Genomic DNA, 18,805 nt, shown 5'->3' on the forward strand with positions numbered 1-18,805 from the left:
TGATTAGTTGATATAGAAATTTTTTTCCTCAACTCTGGTACTTGTTCTGCCTCTAAGACCGTTGTTATTCCTTCTGGAGTAGTGCTTCATGTTAATGTACATATAGAATGCGCAGTCCATTCTGCATGTGGAGGAATGGTAGTAGTAGATTTGTTGCATTCGAGAAACGGAAAGAAGAGAAATGTTGGAGGAATGGTAGTAGTAAATGTTGCATTGAAAAATTCAAAGAACAAAATTATTTGAAGAATGGTAGTAGTGAATATTGTATTAAAAAAAGAAAGAATAGAAATGTTGGAAGTGCTTACGTGTGTTCTCCCTGAAGTGGCACCTGCAGTTTGACCTTCTTGAAATGGTCGATGCTTCTTTGTGAAAGCTGCAGCTCTGTGCTTACGTGCTTCCAGATTTTCATTATTTTGCTGGTTACATTGTTGAAGAATTCTATTGTGCTTGGATATGCAGTTGAAGAGTCAAGGAGTTCAAAGCGATGTTTTTCCATGTTAACTGTGACGGTGAAGTAATGGCTTATAGTTTCGTCTTTCTTAAACCTGCGCATCGAACATGGTAGAAGGAACTGCAAAACAGAAAATAAAAAGAAAACATTTGGAAATCTTGTTAGATTTAGAAATGGTTTGCATGCCATGAAAGAGAACTTTGCATAAGTTACGTAATTTTATTTTGTTTTTGTATCAGCTGATCTCCTTACCATGTTATAATCTTGCAGTTTTTCTTCTTCTTCTATGTTGAAAAATGCTCTAAGCCTTGCATGTACCAGTTTTTTTCTAATATGTGGTTCATCATTATTTTTGTAGCACATTGGATCTTCGTCGTCCGCTTCTTTTATTGAGTGTTGCTTGTTTTGTCGTACATACACAAAGGGAATTTGTCAGTTCAGTTATAGATGAAGTTTGTCTATTAATAAACTGATATTTCATTGTTTTAAACATGATCCTTTTGTTGTGATCTTTACTTACAATGTTGCTTAACGATAGAATCTTTTTCCCTGTGCCAATGATTTGTTTTCTCAAGATCATTAGCATGGGCTCGATTGCTTCGCTGCTTATCGGTTTATCGACCTTGAAGCTTTCGGCGACATGACCTAGATTGACATCGAACCTGTCCGTAGTAATGAAAAGCTCATCCCTGGAAAGTATATTTACAAAAATATTTTATTTTAGACATGATACAGTTAAAATCATTGTATGTAAGAATATGTTGCGTGTTAGTTACATGAACTTACCTCTCTTTCTTTGTCCATGGCTTGCATATAGCATTGTACAGGTCTTCGATGGGTTTGTTGATGGCATCTCTATGTTTGCCCCCTTCTTCCTTTGTACCTGGGATGATTTTGAATTTAATGTAAATAATTTCAAGTTGCAAGATAGCAATTAAGTTTCTATTGTCTTGCCTGCTTCGATGCTAGAAGATATGTTCTGTCCAGTGTTGTTCCTTTGTTAATCTCGTTCTGCTTCTGGCGGCATGTGATATTGTCCTTTTTGTGTTGTACATCTTAAGCTCGATTCGTCAGTACCCTTTTGTCCAGTTTCTGTTGTATCTTCATTTGAGTCATCTTGTTTATCAGTCTCAACCAGGTTGGCAGTAACATGTTTGCCAGAAGAATCACCGTCGTATGACGGTGTAAGGTTTTCTTTGATAGTGTCTGGTTCTTTCTCTGAAATATTATAACCAAGTTTCTGTAGAACAATCTAAGTGTTTGCTTCATTAATTGTATCTGTGTGGTTGCCTTCTTCGTGTTTCTGCGTTATCATTGAAAAAGCGTTAAATGATTAATTTGGTTCTTTATTTTAATCATAGCAGTTGTAACCTGAAAATAGCGAAGCGTTCGGTGCGTGTTTCGAGCTATTTGTTTCTGAATAGGCGTTCTTTTATTGAGATTAAGCTATAATTTTGTAGAAACATTTTGCACAACTTCACTTGTTTAGCTGTCGTTGTTGCTGCTAACTGTTCAACCCGTTCTTTGCTGGGTGGTGTTTTTTGGGGATCCTCTTGTTCTGTCTTTTGGTGTTCATCGTCACTGTCCTCGCTTTTGTCCTGCAGCTGTTAAAGCATAGAGGTGGCTAAGTGGCACTGTATTTGAGTTTTCATGGAGCTACTTTATATTTCCGCAGAATCACCTTACGTAACTTTACCTCATTAGTCATTGCTTCTTCTATCGTGTTTGCTGCTGTTTTCGTAACCCAACTATCAACCCAAATCGAGACGGAAGTTCCGTCTCCGATTCGCCGAATCATACCCACATTCAGCGCTTCTCTCCCTGTAATGATGGCCCGCCAGGTGGCTGATGCACCCATCGGTACAGTAGCCTGCATGAAATCAGAGGACGGGAAGTACCTCCCTTTCAACACGCGGGCACAGAGAGAGCCCGGACTTGTTGTCAATCTCCAGCCATGTTTTCCTAGCATGGCCAAATTGAAGATCTCAAGGTTGCGAAAGCCCATGCCTCCCCCAACTTTAGCCGATGCGAGTGTATCCCAGTCAACCCAGTGCATAGAGCGCCGATCGAGAGACCTACTCCACCAATACTTTGCCATACTCGAGGAAATACCTTTGCAAACTTTTCGTGTCAGCTTAAAACAGCTCATTGAGAACGTTGGTATAGCCTGAATAACTGACTTCAGTTGGACTTCCCTAGCGGCACATGACACCAGTCTCTCACATTCACTATTCAGCTTGCTTCGGATTCTTTTGCCAATATGATCAAAGGTACCACTCCTTATGCGTCCAACAGCAGTTGGGAAGACCTAGATACCTCTCACTGAATGCTTCCACGAAAATGCCAATCAAATTTTTTAGAGCAACCTGAGCAGTTTCTGGAGTGTTGGGACAGAAGTATATTGAGCTTTTGTCTCTGTTCACACACTGTCCTGAACAGTCCCCATAAATTCTGAGAATTTGATTCAATCTCCTGCCACTGTCTTCCTTTGCTTGCATGAAGATCAAACTATCGTCCGCAAAAAGCAAATGGTTGATCCAAGGTGACTAAGCACTCACCCTAATCCCTTTGTTCGAAGTGGCAATTTTGAGAAGCCACGTATAAAAAGTGGCAAATATCAAATTTTCTCTCTCAAGACGCTGCCGCCCGACGCCTCGAGGCCAGCGTACCTCCTCCGGCATACCCCCGGCTGTAAATCCTCGTAATACCCTCGCCTTGCTTCCCCCTTTCCCGTCGTCATCCAGGTTTCTTCCACCCCCAGCCATGGCTACCTCCTCGTCCTCCCCAGCGAGCTCACCAAGCACACCATCTCTAAGGACACCTAGGCCGTCACCAAGTTCACCTCTTCTCCTCCTAGGTTGTTGTTGGCTCTGCTTATCTCTTTGCAAGTAGTGGCAGTGGTAGTACTCTGCTTATCACTCTGCAAGTAGTGTCCATGCCACCCAGCCCGGTTGCATCGCTGCCTAGTAGAACAAGGCAAGTAGTGATCCGCATTCCAGTGCGCAGATGATCTGCTACACCCTGCCCACTATCATGCCATGTCGTGTGTTGCTGGGGTGCTGGTGGAATTGGTGACCGCCCACTGACTAAGGTCAACTCCAACGCGCGACCCCAAACGGACGTCTGTTTCGTTCGCTTTTCGTCCGTTTGGGAGTGGCAATGGGTCGTGTCCGCCCGGATTCATGGATGCGCGGCCGTGCACCCAACGCATGGCCGCATTTTGGCCACATCTCGTCCGCATACATTTTTTTGCAAACGCATATCTTTTATTTTCATCGTTGGTATTGATACATGGAAGCACATCACCAAATTTTGACTAGAAAAACAACACCAAAGAAAACAAGAACGACAAGAAGACATTTTAGAAGATAACCAACTTCCATAACTGCTCCCGTAAGTTGGATTAGTGCCTTCTTGATGCATTCATTGTTAATCTGCGGAGGCTCAATCTTGCGTGCTTCTTTCTTCTTCGAGTCTAAAGAAGTAGATGTTGCTTCCTCGCATCTAGTCTCATCTCTAGCCTCTATTCTAGCAACAAGTGCACTAGTCTCATCTCTAGCCTCTATTCTAGCTAAAAGTGCACGAACATCTCCTAATTTGCGCTTTATCAATATATCGATGTATTCTTCTTCCCAATACCAAAAGTTGCATCCATTCTACACAATAAAAATTGAAGTTAGTACAACTAGTCAAATTCGAGAGCACAACCGAAGCTAAAGTAGCACATACCCCATCGTTTGAGCACTTGAAGAACACTCATACAGGATATTCCGGCGTTGTAGACACGGCGCAAGACCTTCCTTGGGCAGTCGTCGCACTTTATGAGTAGCAACGGTGCACCGACGAACGGGCCAGCACCGAACCCGGCCGACGGCCGTTCGTGTACCTGTCGGCGAAACGCTAACGGTGTAGATCCGAGCGGCTAGAGGTGGAGTCAGTACCTGCATGCGGCCTTGCCGGGGCCTTCCGGCCCGGTGCCCGGCCAGTCCATGGCATGACACGGCCCCCCGTCGCCGGGCGAGCTCAAATCCCGCCGGATCCGCTGCAAATCCGACCGTCGGGTGCGCAAATCAGGTGGTCATGGTTGGGTAGCTCGGGGGGCGTCGAGGGAACGGGGGCTGCGACAAGGGTTAGGGCGAGCGCGCGGCCGAGCTGCACAACGACAATGGCGGCGCCGGTGGCGAGGGTGCAGCTGGAACCCGGGGGGAATAGAAAAAGAGAGGTTTGCGTCCCTGACGGGTGGGCTAGGGGAGGACATGGGCAGGCGCCACGCGCCGTCCGCGCGTATCCGTTCGGCCGCACACTCGGCCCAAACTTGGGCCGGAAATGGGTTAAAAGCGGATAGAAAATGGACGACGGTCCATTTACCCCCAAACGGAAGCGGGCGGACAGAATGGGTCGCGCGTTGGAGTTGGGCTAAGAAGCAGAAGGCCAAGTCTCCATCCTTCATCCTGTCCATGGCGTTGCCAGCTGACCAGTGCCTTTCAGTGTTGCATGTTAACTGATTTTTCAGTTGAGACATGTGTGCTCACTTGTATTCCTGATTCCATTGTTGGAGGAGTAATTATATTTGACATCTAGTCTATATGGCTCTAGTTTAGTTGGTTCTAGTTTAATTTATCGCAACATTGGTTATCATTTATGGCAACATCGGTTCTCCACTCTGAGATTATATGTGTCGTCTAGTCTAGTCTGCTAGTACTATCTTCCATGCTCAGATTATATAATACAATATGAAAATTTGTTAAACATCTAAGCAATGAAACTCTGTTTGTAGTTTCTCATTATTTAAGCAAGGAAATTATGGAGCTAGCTTCTCATGCATCTATCTTTTCATCTAGTTATCTTTCTTCGGAAGCCTCGAGGTATGCCTTTACTTTATGAATAACCATGCTTCTAGTGTCTTCATGACCCTGCTTCTCAGAGTATACATTTGAAACAAACACGCACACCCATGCCTCTAGTTTATGTATAACTATGCCTCTGCTAGCTGCACGGTTGTACATCTCTGAGTGACCATGTCAGCCGAAAAATACGGAACACAAAGGCACGCCCATGACCCCAATTTATGTATAACCGTGCTTTGTCCCAAAAAAACAATTAGAACACAGGTGGACAGCCCTGCATCTTCTAAATACATAGAACAACAATGAACAGGTGGGTTCATATCAGTTTTATATATCTAAATAACAATATGTTCTACCATATATTTTTATATAACATTTGTTCTACTTCACAGCCTATAAATAACATCACTGCGGCAGACGGCTGAAGATAACAACAAGCATCCCATCACACTCTTTGAAGGTTATGAGCATCAAGTTGTTTACTTCCATAGACGATGCCTGAAGAAAACCACTAAAATGTTCCTTCTTGAACACCATTCTACCATCCAAGCCAATGAAGTACGAACAAGGAATGCTCACATATATATATATCATCATCGCGATTCTCCAAAGTAACCTCAAGAGTCAAAACGCCAGACCTAGGAACCGACACAAATTCCTTCAAACTCCTCACAACCATGCTAGGAATGACCTGACAAAAACATCAAGCTTTTAGAATAAACAAAATAAAAAGCAATAAAAAGAGGAAATAAAGAACATAAATAAATAGAAACTAAGAAAAACAAAGGAAAATAAATCTGACCATATCATGACCATTAACATTCAAGGAATTAATCCTATGAACAAAAGGACAATAGAGTATGTAGTTGTCATCGAAGAGTCGTCGCGACATGAAATACATTTGCTGATAATTGAGATCAACACCACGAGTGTAAAACCAAGTGCCAACAAGATCCTTCTCAGAGTCACTCAGATCCTCAAGTGCTAAAAATCAAATTTCACAGGTTCAAGGCAACATCAAATCATGTGACATTGAAACATGTTAAATACTTCCTTAAAAATAAATCTTACCAACACACGATAAAGGGAACAACATATCTCCATCCCGATAGAAATCAACACCAATCAACGCTCCATAGAACTCAAGCCTAACACGATGACGAAGACCATAATCAGTCGCCAATCGTTCCCAGGAAGGACCATGGAATTTGTTGGCTTGCTGCTCACCCAACCATGGCTAAACAGAACACCATATTTACCCTCACTGGTGTGAAGAGCAAGATCAGTATCTTTGCCACCCCTTCTCATGGCTAAAGCCCTATGTACCGAGCAAGATGACTCTAACACTGCATGAAATATACTGCAAAAATTGAAATAATCATCATAATCAGAAAAACAAGACCTAGAATAATTTCCATTCAAAACAGCATCAGCAGCACCAAAATAAATAAGTGTGTGTGTCACCGCAAATTTTAACAACAATTATAGAACAAATATAAATTTTTATCCTTACAACACGCCTCGAACATCGCCGATCTAGCACCACATTGAACAGATCTACAGAAGAATCAAAAGAGGAACAAGGGCCACTTGGCATACAGCAAAAAAGGCAAGCCATACATGTAAAGAACACCCCGTTGATTATTAAGAATTTATTACACAACCGAGTTAAAAGTTGACATTTGATAGTGTTGGAAGCCCCACCCATAATCAACCCATAAATCTCCATTGCCCGGAAATATAATGGTAAAATTAAAGCGAAACTAAACCAGAGACAAGGAACCAACGAAGAACACAATTACCCCCTAAGAACGTAGGCAGGCGGTACCAGCAACGGCGCCGGGAACTCCAACGAGGCGGGGACGGCAACGACGGCGAAAAAGGAAACAGAGCAAATGGCCAGCTGACCGAGGGGGCACGGACGCGAGAGAGAAACAGATCTCAGAAACTATAATACAAAACCTTAAATGTTTAGGGATTTAAGTGAAAAAAGGGAAAACCAGAAAGAAAAACTGAAAACCGGGAAACACGGGAGCGCGACAAGTGTCACACACAGAGCGCTCCAGAATAGTCTAAGGAGCGCTCCATGCGTGACACGCACGCGGAGCACCCCCGACTGACCTTTGCTGGGAGCGCTCCTCAACTAGTGATTTCGGAAGGACTAACGTAGGTCCACCCCTAGTTATTTGCTTTGATTGATCAGCCGGACCCAAGCGCTGCTGGCTAAGCAAGCTTGGTGGGTTCTGACCAATCCCTCTTCTCTTCGTGCTAGAGTTCTGAAGGCTCGATATTTCAAAGACGAGACGATCTTGAGCGCTACTTGCCCATCCAACTCCTCCTTCACATACAGGAGTATTCTTCACGGTAGGGACCTGCTTCGAGAGGGACTGGTTTGGCGTGTGGGGGATGGCTCCATGATTAATATACACCATGATTATTGGATCCCCAGGTATGGACATTTGAGACCATTGGGTCAACTATATGTTCATGGAATGACCAAAGTTGCAGATCTCCTGAACAACAATGGGACGAGCTGGGATCTGAACAAACTTATCAACATGTTCACGGAATCAGATGTGCGTGATATTGCGCAAATAGAAGTTGGTGGCCCGGGTACAGAAGATTCATATGTGGCGTATGATACGAAATGGACTTGCTGTGGGATCAGAACTTCATCGATGGCGGATCAAACCGGGTGTTTTTTGTGTTGCATGCGGAAGAGAAGAAACCATTCTACATCGCTTCTTGGCATGTCAGCATTCCTCTCAGTTCTGGGAGCTTATGCGTTCGGCAAAAGGTATTGCGGTGGCAGCCCCACCGTGTCAGATTGATACCCAGGGCGCACTAGCTCGATGGCTTCTTGGGTGGTTCTCCAGTGCATCCGACGAAGAGAAGGAGGCAATGATTCAGGCAACGTATGGTTTATGGCTGGCGAGGAACAAGGCGAGGGACGGAAAAAGGATACAGCAGCCACATGCGATCATGGAGGAAGTATATGCTCACATGACTGAATGGGCAAATTCCCACCAGCCCAAGGTACGCTCGAGGGAGCTGAAGGAAGTGCAGAAGTGGGCAGTACCGGCGGAGGGATGGATTAAGATCTACTCAGATGGAGTTGTTTCCAGAGTTGGCGACAAGGCGGCAGGCGGTGCAGTTCTAAGAGCATCTCTAGCAGACCCCGCAAAAGCGGTCAAACCCGCAAAAATCCGTGTTTGCAGTTTCGTGGTGTCAAAAAACGTCCCGAATAAAACCCGCAAAAGCGGTCAAACCCGTAAAAAAATTGCAGGCCCCTGGGAATCCATCCCCATGACCCTTAATTTTGCAGATTTGGAGGCAAAATATAAGGGGAACTGCAAACCGGTCAACGCTACGCGACAAGGAAATTCTGCCGTGCGCACACGTGCTCCGGTGACCTTCCGCCACGGAACTCGCCGGAATCTCGCCGGAAACTCGCCGTTTACCGCTGCCGCCACGGAACTCGCCGGAATCTCGCCGGAAACTCGCCGTTTACCGCTACCCGGCCACGAACGAGCTAGCTAGCAAGGTCCTGATCCATCCGGCCACGAAAGCTAGCAAGGTCCTTGATCCATCCGGCCACGAACATTGAGGGAGTAGCTAGCAAGCTCCTCGATCCAGCCGGCCATGGAATAGCTAGCTAGCTCCTGGATCCATCTAGCAATGGAGGAGCTGCCTCCTGGATCGATTCGGCGACTACCATGGACGACGGGAGCTGACTATGAACACAGGCGAGAGAAAGAAGACACGGGAAAGAATATACGCGAATATTCTTTTTTATGGGTCCGTTATACGGGGTCTGCATCTGCGGCCGTCCGTGCCGGCCCGCAAAGCCGTTTTTTCACGAACTGCAAATGTATTTTGCGGGTCGGCGGGATGCAGGGTTTGCTAGAGATGCTCTAAGGAACCATAATAGAGCATTCCTACCTGGAGTCTGCCATCATTTCCCAAACATTGCGGGCCCGGAAGCTGCAGAAATTCTAGCATGCAAGAGAGCTTTAAAAGTTGGAGATGAAACAAGGAGTTAAAGTGACTTGGGTTCCACGTTCGGCCAATGTCGCTGCGCATAAGTTGGGCAGAGTCGGAGTAGGAAATGAATTATGTAAGGTTTGGTTGGGATTCCCCCAGACTTCACTTTAGATGTAATCTCAAATGACATTTCAGGCTTTGCGGAGTTTTAATTAAATAAAGCGGCAACATTAACCCTTGAAAAAAAGATTGATCAGCCGGACGGCCACCTCGCCTCCAACAAACTACCCTGTATCGTGTGGGCGAGGCACAGCACGGAGTCAACGCACGCCTCCTGGGTCATGCAGCGGCAGCACTGGTCGACCAGGGCGGCATACTCAATGAGCACCCACAAAAAAACACTACCAAGAACGCGCTGCGCAGAACAACCAGGGCACGTCAAAACCAGGACACGTCAAAACCAGTGGCGAAACCGCGCAAAAAAAAAGAGAGAGAAACCAATGGTGAAGCAAACCACCTTGGGCGGAGGCTGGCACTGCACGACTGCTATCTACTAGTTGTAGCAAGAGAACTACTGTACTACCTACTACCCTTACCGCCACTCCAGACTACAGTCTGCAACAATCAACACAACATTAAATTAATAATCATGCCATCAGGTTAAGGAGAATAGAACATTCTTGCACCATTATGATTGAAAAGAGTAATAGTTGTGGCTACTGTCAGCCACACCGCAACCATTGTCTCACTCGCATGGGCTTTTAACTTCCTTTACAAAACATGATTCAGAATTATTGCGAAGTTGAGCTTAAGTTACTGCTACTTTGCTACGACATCCCACGTTTAGCACATCCTGCACACTGAATACTTGAATGCAGGTACATGATTGGGGGTAAATTGCAAGATATTGCCAACTCCTGCACAAACAAAGAGACCATGAGACGACTTCTAACCAAGGATTCACTCGTACAAATGTATTTGCCTTGAAAATGTCAGGTGAACAAACTAGGATACAAATAGCAAGAAAAACAAAGATGAAACCATCCAATAAACCGTCTTAAATTCAAGAGAGAAAACTGAACCTACAAATATACTTTGTCCCAAGGTGCCCGGGAACAAACTAGGATACAAATAGCAGGCAAAACAAAGATGTTCACAAAGGCTACTTGCCAGCAAAGGGGGGGAACTACCTAGTATCAAATTCACAAAGCAGCATAAAACATATATTTCCTTCCATGCATGCTCCATACGATGCACAACTTGAAAAACTTGGAACTAGAGAAACGGAACCCATGGCATTACCTTCGTCATGCCTTCCTTAGCGCTTTCAACAGCGTCAATGCCACTGTACCAAACATCCTTCTGGGCTGATAATTAAATTTTGGCTGCAGAGTTCCGCCCATGAACATAGATGCTTTGCCGGTTGACTTATCCGAGGTCTTCTCCTTATGAGCGAAGAACTTCACACTAAGCTCTGATGTTAACACTGATCTTTGAGATTGGAAGAAACTTCTCCTTGCAAATTTGAGCTCCCATCCCCTGGGATCTTTCTTCACTTTAGGCTGGTCAATCAAGATCTTTCTATATGTTAGAAATCCCCAAACCCCACTGCAAATGTTATAAAATAATAGTCGGACTATAATAGAAACCTAAGCTCTACTCGTAATATTTCATGGGACCAGATATTATTGGCAAAGATACACCACTTAACAATTTAACATAATCAAGTAACATGCCCATGGTATTAAATCTATAACAGTTGTCACATAATTTAGTCATAAAATCACTAAGACTGTAAAGACCATACATGTTGAAATATAGCAAGTGTCAGCAAGACTTGTCCACAAAACAGTACACTTTAAACCAACATCCTATAAACAAAAAAACATAAATAGCCCTGGTTTCTTGCATGAGGGCTTGGGAAATATGTAATGAGGTATTTCCATCATTCGAGTATCTTTACCTTTCCATTTCGCAGACAAGGCACTTTCAGACCTGCTTTGATCCTAGCCATCTCCGCTGTTTTCCATCACAGATAGTTAGTGTTTAAACTCACAATTTCTGAAAGACATACTTCAATCAAAACACCCACCTAATTTGTGAGGTAGCTCTTGAGAGGATAGCACATTCCGATAGGGGTGGCTTCAAGAACAAGAAAAAAGATGACTATCATAAGTATGCAAAAGTTATGATCAACTAAGAAATGGAAGGGGTGTGTAGAGAAGTACAGATTTCCAATATCTATGCCATCTCCAATAGAAAAAAATCCATGATCCTTCAGAATGAGCGTAACATGTTCAAAGACCTCCGCATGGGCCACTTCCATGACACAGGGAATCTGCGTGACATTTTTTACACATGAGAGAGAGAGAGAGAGAGATGAGGGAAAGTGTTGTTTGCAATGGAAACACAAAAAATTAGGTTGACAGTAGTATCATTATGCATGAAAAATATTCCTCACAATTCTAACAAAATTTCCACTAAAATACAGGCACAAGAATAAAGATCAATGTCTAACGTGTTATGTATTTCGAACGGAGTAATGCAAGTCTAAACAAAGGAGAGCTATTCACATTCCTAAATACATGTACAGAACACACGTTATGAAAAAATATTTGATTTCGTAGTTAGTAAAACATGAATGTTCATCTCAGTTCCTAGTACTTAGTCATTATATGTTGTAACTTGTAAGCATCACAAACGTAACAGGAACAATGATCTATTCAGGCACCATGCCATCTATAAAATGCTCGATAACAATTAGGTCCTCAGAAATTGGAAAGGTATGAGTAATCACATTTTGTTATACAGAATCAGATTAATTCTGTGATATGCACATATTTCGTAGAAATAAGGAAATTATGGTATCATAACTGCAACTAGTTTGTTACCTTTGGATGAGACCTTATGTAAACATCAAGAGCTTCACCAGCTTTGAAAATTACATGAACAAGATTCAATGTAACATCAAGAAGCTCCTTTTTCACCTCTAGTGGCTCCATTTCCAGTCTGTTTTGGCGCATCTTTATAGCAGTAATGTTGTCCACGACAAAGTTAGTGATAGTACCAAACCCATCTTTCTTACTACTCCCACATCCATTGCAGGAAGATAGCCCGCGGATCTGCTTTTGAGCTGCTAGGAGCAAAACAGCCGTATGGACGATCTTCCCATCTACTATGTACTTGCAGAGCTCATCTAACAGATCATCTGTGTGTTTGGCTAGCAGCCTAGTTGTATCCAAGAAGATTTTCTGCAACACAATGAAAATGGAAGAAAAACTCAGTTCAATTTTTAAACAAAATCAAATTTTCAGAACTCATCTTAAATTGTTGTTGTTAAATTAAAATTTAAAATGGCATAGCACATGGACATACATATACAGACAGTGTAACACCGAGAACTACAATTTTTGGAAAGTGCAGTTATAAGAACATAATGTCCTTGGGACTTCGGTATTGCTATATCAGTGGTTTGAGATATATGACAACTTCTTTTATGCGGCAAAACAAGTAATTTGTGCAAGGACAGATGCGAAACAAACCATTTCAGGTAGGCACAGGATGTGGATGAGCTTGAGGATATAGTTGATGTCTGCCTGGCTGCAGTCCACACGCTGTTGACTAGGATTTAGACTGTCCTCAAGGTACTTATGCATGGAAGTGTTCTCAACCGCAACATGGAGTGGGAGTAGGTCAGCAGGGACTAGATCACCAGATGTGCGTAGATTGGCAGACGCACCATGGCGCAAGAGCAACTCAATCATATCAACAGAGAACATATCAGCAGCTCGGTGGAGGGAAAAGTACCCATATTGTGTCATGCAGTTGGGATTGGCTCGGAAACCATGAAGCTCAGGATCATCACCAACCAAGACAACTTTGGCACATCGCACTGCATTAGACACGATTATCTGGTTTAAAGTTTCTGGCGTGATGATGAAACCCCAAGACATGGCCCTTCCATTCTCATTGAGGAAGCGAAGGAAAGATCTGACATTATCCTTTTCCAAGATTGGCACCAAGGCGGGTAATATATCGAAGAGCACATCATTTACGAACTACATTGATCCATTCACAAATAAGGATGAAAGGAAATCAATTAACAGCAATGTTCGAATAGACAATTTAAATACTCAGAAGTTCTGGAGGTCAACTGCAAAAAACCTGCGGAGTACGATCTGGTATGATTATATTGGTTGCTCTGGAGTTAGCAAGTATAGCCTGTGTTTTGTCCATCCACTGTGAGGGAGTATGCCACCGTCAAGAGCTGTGAGATTACAGGAAGAAACATTTTTTTAGAAAAACATTGTGAAGTTAGTTAGTTGCTGCACCTCCTTGACTGATGCGATATGAGCAGCCATGTCAGCATCGCATGGACTAGGATCACGTGGAGGGTAGGCAGGATTCCAAGGATCGTATAGCCCATTCATGGATACACCATGTACACCTTTACGGTTGTCTTCAGAACAAGCCGTTGCTGTTGCCTCCTTTTTGCGCATTGCCTCCATTGGTGCAGACCAGGCCTGTAATGTCAGCTCCCCTGTTCGTTCCAAGACAATACCATATCTTATTAGCTTCTGCATTTTGTAGAGAATTTGTGCTAGGAAATACAAAGCTAGAATGCCAGACTTTACAAAGAAACCTGGTACTACGCATAAACATGGAATAATAATAAGTAGTACTAAAAGATGGTACTGGTATACTTTTATGTGTTGCTCTCACTGTTCCAAAAGAAGATACACAAAATAATATTCGAACAATGCAACAACCACCAGTTGCTTTAACTTGTAACAATAACTTGTAACAATATCATGAGCATATCATCACTACATAAGCATAGCATCACTACATAACTTAACTGAACATGAGCATATCATCACTACATAAATTGACTGAACATGAGCATATCATCACTACATAACTTGACTGAACATGAGCATATCATCACTACATAACTTGACTGAACATGAGCATATCATCACTGCATAACTTGACTGAAGCATAACATAGACATAGAAAACGGGAGATGAACAACCAAAAGTTAAGTGAGGCATACACAAATCATTTACATCAGACATCAGTTCTCTATTCATCAATGATCAGTACCTCAATGCCACTGAAGCAGAACGAAAGAATTGAAATTGCGACAATACAGCGGGCTTTCAACTGAAGGCCAATAGTCAAAATTTGAAATATAGTAGTAATTGGTCTACATTATTTCTTTGTGGTAGTTACTATGTATTTTTCGAAAATATAGAAGGAATAGAAGTCAAAAAACAAAATATAATAGTAATAGACATAAAAATCATTTCTTTATGTCAGTTAATATGATATTTCGAATTTCCACTACTGTACACCTTTTACCGGTAGGTTTTATATGAAAAACCACGGTATTCCATCTATTTCGGACAAGCCCGTGGTATTCCAATTATTTTGACAATCATGTAAGCTGTAAACCTTTTGCTTGAATAAACAGGACAAATACAACTTTGAGGTCAACAGAATGCTAACTTCATGCAACACGGCATGTGGAGTAACATCCAGTACGTGCAACAATAGAACAAGCAGCAATCATGAATACACAATTATTCTTCATCTTTCTAATTCAACAGTTCAGATATACTCGTACTATACTAGCACGGAGTACTCTTGCTAGTCAACAGCAGCCAAATCTACAACTGGATGAATGGATCCACCACAGATTGGAGGCTCCAAGGTCGATTTCGCCGGAGGCCGACCACAGATCTGGCCAGGAGGGGGAAAGAAATCGGTGGCCAGGGCTAACAAAACCTAACCCTAGAAACGATGAGGAGAGATGAAGAAGAGGCGGAGATACCGCCGTCAAATGCCGACGCAGATCCGCCGCGGCAGGGAAAAGGGAGAAGCTACGCCGGAGAGCGAGCGAAGCTAGGGTCGCATGGGGGTGAGCCGCGGCGCTGATAGACGACGGGGCGAGAAAATCGCGCGAAATTGCTTCACACACGATTGTGTGCATACGATTTGTACGATCCTTCCAGCAAAGCTAATCCTTCCTGCCCTTGCCTAGAGTCCAGCCCATCCTGTCCGTGCCTAGAGTCCAGCCCAAACCCAAACCCAAACCCAAACCCAGTCTACCCAAACCCATAAACTTTCACGCCTTCTCCTCTTCCCCCCACTGCCTTTTCACGCCTTCTCCTCTTCCCTCCACTGCCTGCCTTCTCCTCTTCCCTCCAAACATGGCCGTCCAACTTCTTCACGATCCCTCCCTTGCTTATTAGTGAGTCAATCTCACTCTTGCGTAATCTGCAGCTAGTACAGAGAAGTTTGATCCCTTCCTTGCTAGTCAGAAGGTAATCCACACTTCTCAGATGCATTGCCCGGATCCAATCTACACATACCCTAGATTTAATTTATGGGGCTCACACAATATCTTTGATCTTTTTGTTGGCAGTTTTAAGTTCGTGATGGAGTCAGATCTGATTTTTGGTGAAGTAGCAGATAAGAACAGATCATTTGAAGACGCTGACGAAGATGCTTTCATCTTTGAGGAAATTAGGGATTCTTCGGATGATCAACAAGTAGAGCAGATCATGATGTTGCAGCCTAAGGAGGGGATGACGTTTGATAGTGAGGATGCTGCTGTTAGCTTCTACAAAGATTATGCCAAAAAAGAGGGCTTTGGTGTAATAAGAAGAACCACTAGACATGGAGAAGATAGCAAGCTTGTTTATTTTACTCTTGCTTGTAGCAGGCAAGGGAAGGCTCAATATTCATCCAAGAACTCATTTAAACCTAATCCATCAACGAGGATGCAATGCCCAGCTAAGGTTAATTCCTCTCGTCGTGAGGAGAAGTTCTGCATTACATCTATTACGCTTGACCACAATCATGCTATAAGTCCAAGTAAAGCCAGATTTCTGAGATGTCACAAGAAACTGGACTTACATGCCAAGAGAAGGCTGGAATTGAATGATCAAGCAGGAATCCGTCTGAATAAAAAAATTGGTTCTCTTATTATGGAAGCTGGTGGGTATGGTAATCTTGAGTTCGGTGAAAAGGAGTGCAGGAACTATTTGCAAGAGACAAGAAGGCTGAAACTTGGTGCCGGAGATGCACATGTTGTCTACCAATATTTTCTTCGGATGCAATCAAAAGATCCTGACTTTTTTCATCTTATGGATGTGGATAAGGATGGAAGACTGAGAAATGTCTTTTGGGCAGATGCAAGAAGTAGGGCAGCATATGAATCTTATTGTGATGTCATCACATTTGACACTACATACTTAACAAACAAGTATAGCATGCCATTTGCTCCCTTTGTTGGCGTAAATCATCATGGAGAATCAGTTCTGTTAGGTTGTGGCCTTCTATCCAACGAAGACACCGACACTTTTGCGTGGTTATTTAAATCTTGGCTATGTTGTATGTCAAACAAACCACCAAATGATATAATCACTGACCAGTGCAAAGCAATGCAGAATGCTATTGAAGAAGTTTTTCCTCAAGCTCGTCACAGATGGTGTATATGGCATATCATGAAGAAGATTCCTGAAAAGCTTAGTGGGTATGATAAGTATGAGAATATTAAATATACCTTGTCAAATGTGGTGTATGATTCCTTGACAAAATTTGATTTTGACAAAGCTTGGGTGGAGATGATCAATAAATATGATCTTCACGAAAATGAATGGCTTGCCGGATTATATGCTGAAAAAAGGTGGGTACCAGCATATGTAAAAGATACTTTTTGGGCAGGGATGTCTTCAACACAAAGGAGTGAGAGTGTGAATGCCTTCTTTGATGGGTATGTTCACGCTAGAACAACTCTAAAGCAATTTGTGGAGCAGTATGAAAATGCATTAAGAGACAAGGTAGAGAAAGAAACCAAGGCTGTTTCTAAGTCGTTCCAAGAGGAAATTCCATGCATTACTCATTTTGATTTCGAGAAGCAATTTCAAGCAGCATATACCAATGCAAAGTTTCAAGAGTTTCAAGAGCAATTAAGAGGGAAAATCTATTGCTATCCATCTCTGCTAAACAATGAAGGGCCACTTCTTACATTTGGAGTTAGAGAGGACCGCAAGATTTTTTTTGAAGGAGAAGATGGCAGCATTAAAGAGAAATGGATTACTTCAGATTTCACTGTCTTGTTCAAGCAAGAGGAATGTGATGTGCAGTGTATTTGTAGGCTTTTTGAACTCCGAGACATCTTGTGTAGCCACATCATTACCGTGCTTGCTCTCATGGGGATCAAAGATGTACCTTCTAGGTATATATTGCAGCGATGGAGAAAGGATTTTAAGCGCAAACACTTATTTATTAAATGCTCCTATGATGATATGTTGAATACACCAGTTGTGCAGCGTTATGATGAATTATGCAAGCGTTCTCACGAAGTGGCAGAGAAAGGTGCAGAGTCCGATGAATTGCGTGACTTGGTGATGGATGGGCTTGATCAGTTAGAAAGAAAGGTTGATGCATACCGTGCTAGCCATGCTGTTCAAGTACAGGCAGAAGATCCAACATCAAAGCATGAAGATATAATGTTAAACAAAGAAAAACTTGTACTCAGTCCAATCCCTGTTCGCAGTGTAGGCCGTCCTCGTTCAAAGAGAAAGATATCTAAAGTGGATCAAGTGATCCAAAAATTGAGAGCAAAGAAGCGGCAGGTGCCAACAAGTACAACCAAAGTGCAGACTCATAAGGGGAGAAAGGTATCTAGATTTACAGTTATTTCTTTCTTGCCATTGTAACTTGCTAAAGTGTAAGAACTACCTTATAGCAGAATCACGTCAGCAAATCAAAAAGTGGGCAAGATGCTAATCTCTAGAGTTCACAACAAACAGAGGTAATATTTCATTCAGATACTGTTATTATAGTATTTCAACATGTTTCCCTTTATGTGTAAAGCTTTTTTTCTTCAGGGAAATATTCACTATGAAGGATATGGGGCTGGAAGTTCTTGGTTCTTTCCGAATGAGTTTCAGGTACTTAGTTTGAGAAGTTGTAATTTACAGTACAGTACCAATATATAAGACACTCAAGCATTGCTACATGCTACTTGTTCCAGGAACTACAAACAAATGAGCATGCTACCCCAACTCATATCATTTCTTACATTGATATTCTCCAGGTGCTACACATATTCACAATCAACTATTTGTTGTTAGAAACTATTTGTCAATAACTAATTCGGTTCTTTTAATTTTAAAGGGAAAGAAAAATGCCATGGATCTGCTAGCTGCCAACCTGAAGGAATGAAAAATACATGCTCTGGAGTCTGTTGTACTTCTGAATGGATTTGACGACAATGTCGCTTATAGCATTGGATGCCTCCATTTATTTTCATTAATGTAATCGTATTGTGAGAGCCATCTGTCTGTGTCATCTAGAACAGCTTGTGAGTACTAATTTATCTCTTTTGGAGACAGAGTTATCTAGATCAGCTTTTGGAGATATGTACAAGAGCAATTCTTGTTTGCATTATCTTATATTCATTTAAATGTTTCTGTGTTTCACTTATGTTTTTGAAATATTTCTGCAT

At 42.7% G+C, this 18,805-nt stretch overlaps 2 protein-coding genes across 3 annotated transcripts; one reads left to right on the top strand and one right to left on the bottom strand.

The window, feature by feature from the left end:
• Window positions 1–9,942: 9,942 nt before the first annotated feature.
• LOC109737677 (uncharacterized) lies at window positions 9,943–15,252 on the bottom strand. 2 transcript variants are annotated; one of them, XM_020296803.3, is made up of 10 exons: window positions 15,119–15,252; window positions 13,614–13,822; window positions 13,447–13,521; window positions 12,825–13,340; window positions 12,174–12,533; window positions 11,511–11,620; window positions 11,375–11,424; window positions 11,246–11,301; window positions 10,585–10,844; window positions 9,943–10,199 (listed from the first exon to the last, which is right to left on the bottom strand). In XM_020296803.3, the coding sequence occupies exons 2-9, from the start codon at window positions 13,788–13,790 to the stop codon at window positions 10,590–10,592; spliced, it is 1,599 nt and encodes a 532-aa protein (XP_020152392.3). In that variant the 5' UTR covers window positions 13,791–13,822; window positions 15,119–15,252; the 3' UTR covers window positions 9,943–10,199; window positions 10,585–10,589. The 2 variants fall into 2 exon arrangements, with proteins under 2 accessions (XP_020152392.3, XP_020152393.3); XM_020296804.3 differs by having other exon boundaries at window positions 15,078–15,247.
• LOC141040777 (protein FAR1-RELATED SEQUENCE 6-like) lies at window positions 15,088–18,522 on the top strand. The gene is made up of 5 exons (XM_073506896.1): window positions 15,088–15,205; window positions 15,571–17,975; window positions 18,186–18,248; window positions 18,332–18,394; window positions 18,475–18,522. The coding sequence occupies exons 1-5, from the start codon at window positions 15,088–15,090 to the stop codon at window positions 18,520–18,522; spliced, it is 2,697 nt and encodes an 898-aa protein (XP_073362997.1).
• Window positions 18,523–18,805: the final 283 nt, after the last annotated feature.

The sequence above is a fragment of the Aegilops tauschii genome, chromosome 2, assembly GCF_002575655.3.
Source record: "Aegilops tauschii subsp. strangulata cultivar AL8/78 chromosome 2, Aet v6.0, whole genome shotgun sequence".
Taxonomy (NCBI): domain Eukaryota; kingdom Viridiplantae; phylum Streptophyta; class Magnoliopsida; order Poales; family Poaceae; genus Aegilops; species Aegilops tauschii.